General features: G+C 34.5%; 1 protein-coding gene across 2 annotated transcripts; it reads left to right on the forward strand.

Moving 5' to 3' along the window:
- Window positions 1-324: 324 nt before the first annotated feature.
- LOC131022673 (acyl-coenzyme A oxidase 4, peroxisomal-like) lies at window positions 325-5,153 on the forward strand. 2 transcript variants are annotated; one of them, XM_057952190.1, is made up of 13 exons: window positions 325-544; window positions 713-817; window positions 1,022-1,128; window positions 1,315-1,392; window positions 1,488-1,611; window positions 1,709-1,782; window positions 1,877-1,936; window positions 2,217-2,326; window positions 2,607-2,766; window positions 2,972-3,048; window positions 4,183-4,354; window positions 4,446-4,538; window positions 4,694-5,153. In XM_057952190.1, the coding sequence occupies exons 1-13, from the start codon at window positions 517-519 to the stop codon at window positions 4,823-4,825; spliced, it is 1,320 nt and encodes a 439-aa protein (XP_057808173.1). In that variant the 5' UTR covers window positions 325-516; the 3' UTR covers window positions 4,826-5,153. The 2 variants fall into 2 exon arrangements, with proteins under 2 accessions (XP_057808173.1, XP_057808174.1); XM_057952191.1 differs by lacking the exon at window positions 325-544 and having other exon boundaries at window positions 707-817; window positions 1,039-1,128.
- The last annotated feature ends 866 nt before the right edge of the window (window positions 5,154-6,019 follow it).

Genomic DNA, 6,019 nt, shown 5'->3' on the forward strand with positions numbered 1-6,019 from the left:
TATTCGTCCCAGTTTAGTATCCATTTGATAATGACACGAGTTTTAATAAAATGATTGAATGTGTTGTGAGTGGAATTAGGGTCTCATCTTTATGAAAGTGTTGAATTAATTAAAGTGGAGCAAAAATCTCACATATTTTTACTATAAATATAAATGAATATCAAAATGTGGGACGAACTAGAATAAAAAGATGGATACTAAAAATTGGAACGAAATGAGTATTTTATTATAAACATTTGAAATTAAATATTTTGGAAACGATTCATACATAATCAAATAAATTATATTCCATCCGTCTTATATCCTCTATTTTCCTTTTTGAATTGTCATCCAATTTGACCTAGGCAAGTTGAGTTTGGATATAAGGTCGGACATTGCTAATGGATAAAGTTCCGTGCCATTTCTTCTATATTCGCCCATACTTCCTAGTATTTAAATTTGGTTTCTTCTCCAGTTCTTTTCTTGTGCTTATACAATTTCTCTATATTCGTTCGCAATTGAGAGAAATCTGTCGCCATGAAAGTTCCAGCTTCAAGAGCTCAAGGTTTTTCACACAGACACGCATTTAATTTTTATTGGTTTTTTGTTTTACTTTTCCATTTTTGTTAGGTTACTGGATCATCCCGTTTGTGATCCGGTTTTATTTTTAATTTTTAATTTCTAAGCAATTCATTTAGCTGTAACATCGAAAAATGGTTGGAATTGAGTGCAGAAGATGTGAATGAAGATGCGAAGAGCACGCATTATGATTTGCCAGCGTTGGATGTTTCCGTCGCATTTCCTCAAGCAACTCCAGCTTCAGTCTTTCCTCCTAGCGGTAGGTTGATAGATTGCAGCTATTTATTGAAGATCTAATGCGGTATGCGTGGATGTCAGTTGTGAATACGTATATTGGAAATTAAACTCTTGTGCTTGTGATATTTTTGTATATTTTATTCTTTTTGTGCTTGACTTTTTTTTAGAGAAACGCATGCTTTATACGGGTGTTGATTGTGCTAATTCTGAATTATTGAGTTTATAGTGTCGGATTATTATCAGTTCGATGATCTATTGACTGCTGAGGAGCAAGATGTGAGGAAGAGAGTACGAGAGTGCATGGAGAAAGAAGTAGCTCCGATAATGACAAAGGTCTGTGACCAAATTGATTATGTATTTTCTGCTAATTCGTACAATATATTTCTGTTGTTAGCCAATATGTTTAATTAGTGATCACGAAAGGGCTTGAACTTATTAATTCTGTTTCGTATAGATTCAGATATACCTGCTCTTCTGCCACTTGTTAGGTTTTAACTGCTAAGTAAATGTGCCTTTCAGTATTGGGAGAAGGCAGAATTTCCATTCCAAGTGATTCCGAAGCTTGGTGCGCTGCGAGTAGCCGGTGGCAGTATCAAGGTACTTCATTTGGAAGTTTCCTGTGCTTTACATTTTTCCAGATGATGGCTATTAAGATGGAGGCGGTTTGGTATCTAACTGCATAATATATGTAGGGCTATGGTTGTCCCAACCTGTCCATAACTGCAAATGCCATTGCTACAGCAGAAATGGCAAGAGTTGATGCCAGCTGTTATACTTTCATATTGGTGCATTCCTCGTTGGCAATGCTGACAATTGGTAACCTACTAACCTTGTTAGTGCTTGTCGATTTTGGTGTTGTTTCCTTGATGTTAATCAGACTTATTATTGTTATTTGTTTTCCTGATAAGGATAGGACTTTGTGGATCAGAAGCACAAAAGCAGAAATATCTTCCATCTCTTGCAGAACTAAAGACAGTAGCATGTTGGGTGAGAAGCATTCACAACGCATATTACTCTTTTCTTGATATGCGCATTTTTGTCTGCAAATTGGTAGCTAAATTGTGTTGTTGATTGGAACTAGGGGCTAACTGAACCTGATTATGGTAGTGATGCAAGTGCTCTGAGAACAAGTGCAAGAAAGGTTTGGAGGACAAACTTTACTGTTTATTTCTTTCGCATTTCTTTATACTATCTATTTATATAGTATAGAACTTTTTTTTTGAAAGCTATATTGTAGATATATTTAAATGAACTTATAGGGACAGAATTTCATAAAATGAGATTTAATTAAAAAACCCATGATTCCTGAACCCATTAAAGGTGTGTGACTTGCGTGTTATGTCTATATTAAGTTTGCATCAATGTGTTTGCCTGTGTTGACCACTATTTTAGATGGACTTATTTTGAATTCAAATGATCAGGTCGAGGGTGGTTGGATACTTGATGGCCAAAAACGCTGGATAGGGAACAGCACTTTTGCAGATGTTTTAGTTATTTTTGCTAGAAACACTTCCACAAATCAGATTAATGGGTAAGTTAAAAAAAACAAAATGAATTGACTCATGCTTGTAGTGTTCTGCCTAAGTAAGTTTTGTCCATGTAACTAAAATTTCATACATTCTCATTAAATCTCTCTCTCTCTCTCTCTCTCTCTCTCTCTCTCTCCAATTAGTTATTAGGCAGATTTACTTTTTCATAGTTTGCATTGGTCCCTGTTTTTCTTGTGATGGATGTCATTGTTTCCTTGCTGCTGATGATCCAAATGCTAGCAGATGTATCTTCATTATTTAGCTGATCTGAATTTGCTACAGATTCATCGTGAAGAAGGATGCTCCAGGCTTACAAGCAACCAAAATAGAAAACAAAATTGGCCTAAGAATTGTACAAAACGGTGATATTTTACTGAAGAAAGTTTTTGTACCTGATGAAGACAGGCTTTCTGGAGTTAATTCATTTCAAGATATAAGCAAGGTAAAATATCATGGAACTTGATTTCTTAGCTTGTTTATCATGTTGCCTGAATCATAGCACATCAAATACATAATGATATCTTGAAGAAATTCACTGGCACGATGTCTTTTTCATCCACCTTCGGCTTCGAGAGAATAAGACATCCTTGTCTTAGTGGAATTTGATTTCTTCACATTACTAATGATTCAACGCTACCTGGAAGTAGGTGCTTGCTGTTTCTCGCGTCATGGTTGCTTGGCAGCCCATTGGAATATCGATGGGTGTGTATGACATGTGTCACCGGTAATAACTAACTTCTTATTTTGCTTTATATATATATATACATATAGGAAAAAGTTATACTAAAAATGCTATCTTTTGTGAGAAATGAGAATGATTGAATAAGCCAACATATAGTGTTGCATAAACTACTTGTAATGACTAAATAACGAAATTCAATTAGTTAGATAGAATTTTCACTCCCTCTAGTATTCGAACCCAGGTAAAACTGATATTCAGTCATTACAAGCATCTTATGCAACACTATATGCTGGCTTATTCAATCATTCTCATTTCTCACAAAATCTAGCATTCTTAGTATTACTCATCCCTATATATAGAAATATATATATAGGGGTGGGCTACCGTGAGAACACATCTTAAAATAAGAAATAAGAGCAATTTTCAATGTATGAATTTTATGTAGAACACGTATGAATTCTCTGTATAAAGGTATGAATTATGAAAAATAAATTTTTGCTACCTTTGAGATTCGAACTCATGACCATAAATTCATTTAACAGGGTTACGAATTAACCGTAGATCTTGATGATCTAAGGGCTGAAAATGATTCTTATTTTATATCTTAAGAAGTGTACTTATTTTAGCCCCATTCTAGTGAGATTGCTATTTTTTGTGAGATATGAGACTAATGAATAAGCTAGTATATAGTGATGAATAAGGCACTATATAGTATTGAATAACGATATTAAAAAAATTAGTAAAATTTTCGCTCCCTCCAGGATTCGAACCCACTTAAAATTTTCCCCCCTCCAGGTAAATATCAACCATTGGATACATTAAATCAACACCTACAAATCAATCTAAGATCTCATCATATATGAGGGATGTCATTGGAACCATTCCCTATCATATATATATTTGGCTAAATAATTGCTTAAGCTTCAAATGACTAGATTAGAACGTGCATAAAATTTGTAAGCCACTATTTCTTAATTTGGTCGGAGAATCCATCTTTCTAGGACTGTCTTAACTACTCTTAATGTGATGTCCTTAGTGTAACTTAGTATGGACTTGCTCCATCATTCAAAGCTTCCTAAAAAATGGTAGACCTAGGGATGCAAAGAGTGACTTTAATTATCTGCTTTAATTCCCTTAATTCCTTTCTTGAGCTTTACGATTTTGACCGTATGGAAGGTACCTAAAGGAGAGGAAGCAATTTGGTGCTCCGTTGGCAGCTTTCCAGATCAACCAACAGAAACTAGTCCACATGTTAGGTAATATCCAAGCAATGTTTCTCATTGGTTGGCGTCTGTGCAAGCTGTACGAGAGTGGTAAAATGACTCCTGGTCATGCTAGCCTGGGCAAGGTAAAATATTGCTATTGCACTTGGTTAATCGAGAAACGTGAAGCATAGCTCATCTCATCAGTTTTAACTGAAGAGTTTCTTTTCTATTCAGTCATGGATTTCCTTGAAGGCAAGGGAGACTGTTTCTCTTGGGCGGGAATTACTTGGTGGCAATGGGATTTTAACCGATTTTCTTGTTGCAAAGGTACGGTGCCATCCATGTAACTTTTAGTTTTATATGCGGCCAAAGTGAATTTTTCGTTTTAGTATATTTGTTATAGTAATGATCTTGTATTGTTTACTAGATGCGATATGGCTCACGACTCTTTATCTCTTGCTACCATGTGATTATTTTCTCAGGCTTTCTGCGATTTGGAGCCCATATACACATATGAAGGCACTTACGACATCAACACCCTTGTAACCGGCAGAGAGATCACCGGAATCGCCAGTTTTAGGCCAGCTGCATCGAGCAACAGGAGTCGTCTCTGATACCGCCACTCCACGAGTTTGCTGTGTTCAGTTGCTTGCCTTCTGTGTTCAATAATGGGTAGTTGTTTTTATTTTGTGTGCGTGTGTTGGCCAAGCGGTAGGTGGTTAATACCCAAGGTCTGAGGCCTTGGGTTTGAGTCCACTGTGGTGCTGTATTTAAATTTTCTTTATTTACTTGTGTAATTTATCAAAAAAAAAAATGTCTGTAATTCAAATAGAATTAGCAAACAAGTGTTCCAATAATTTAAGAAGCTCGACCAGCTACATTCTTGTTATCATTATCCAATTGAACTTCTTATATTAATATTATAGTGATTATTTATTAGTACTCCCTCCATCTCATTAAGTATGATTTCCTACTTTTGTGCATGATTATTAAGGATAAGAGTGATTAATGGGACGAATGGAATATTATTCATGATTCTATTTGGTCGTTCACTTGAGTAATTTCACGCGATTTGGAGTTGGAGATTTGAATTTTCCAAATTTTCAAGCGATTTCCACAGCTGCAAATTATCAATCGCCATGGGGAATTTATTTGGACAATTTCAATTAAGTTTAGTTTACGTACAATGCATACATTCTATTCGTCTTATATTTTAGTAAATTTAGATATATGAAGTAAATGAAACTAGGTGTGGTTCAAATGATTTTGTTGTTGTTGTTGTTGTAAGAATTATGTTCACTGCAGTAAATTAGTATTCATTGTGTAATAAATTAACTGTGTGCGTTTAACAAAAACCACAAATTCGCTATATACAAGACAATGTTAATTTATTGTACAACATTTACTGTTCTGAACGCTTACTTTCTCATGATAAAAAGGTTCTTTGAACCATTTCCTATGAAACTAGGCATATAATTAAGGGCGGGGCTAGGAGAACGTAGGTCTTATGCAAATTCTTAAATTTAGGCCTTTTATTCATGGTTGAAAAAAATTTACATTATAAAAGTATTTAATTAGATAATACATTTTTTTTGTCAAATTACTTAATATATATATATATATATATATATATATATATATATATATATATATATAGGGAGTGGTTCAATTGAGAAGCTCAAATGTGTTGAGAAGTTGAGAAGCAATGTAATAGATGAACATGTTAGTACATTTTGATGAACATGGTAATTAGACCCTAGATCAATAAATTCTTTGAACATACCAAATATAACTGACGAACATACAAA

The sequence above is a fragment of the Salvia miltiorrhiza genome, chromosome 4 (genome assembly GCF_028751815.1).
Source record: "Salvia miltiorrhiza cultivar Shanhuang (shh) chromosome 4, IMPLAD_Smil_shh, whole genome shotgun sequence".
Taxonomy (NCBI): Eukaryota; Viridiplantae; Streptophyta; class Magnoliopsida; order Lamiales; family Lamiaceae; genus Salvia; species Salvia miltiorrhiza.

Bases quoted from the DNA above. Each gene is read 5' to 3' on its own strand.
- LOC131022673 (XM_057952190.1), top strand. From the start codon at position 517: ATGAAAGTTCCAGCTTCAAGAGCTCAAG. The intron at 1,783-1,876 runs GTGAGAAGCATT...GATTGGAACTAG, and splicing joins TAAAGACAGTAGCATGTTGG to GGGCTAACTGAACCTGATTA. The intron at 3,049-4,182 runs GTAATAACTAAC...ACCGTATGGAAG, and splicing joins GTGTATGACATGTGTCACCG to GTACCTAAAGGAGAGGAAGC.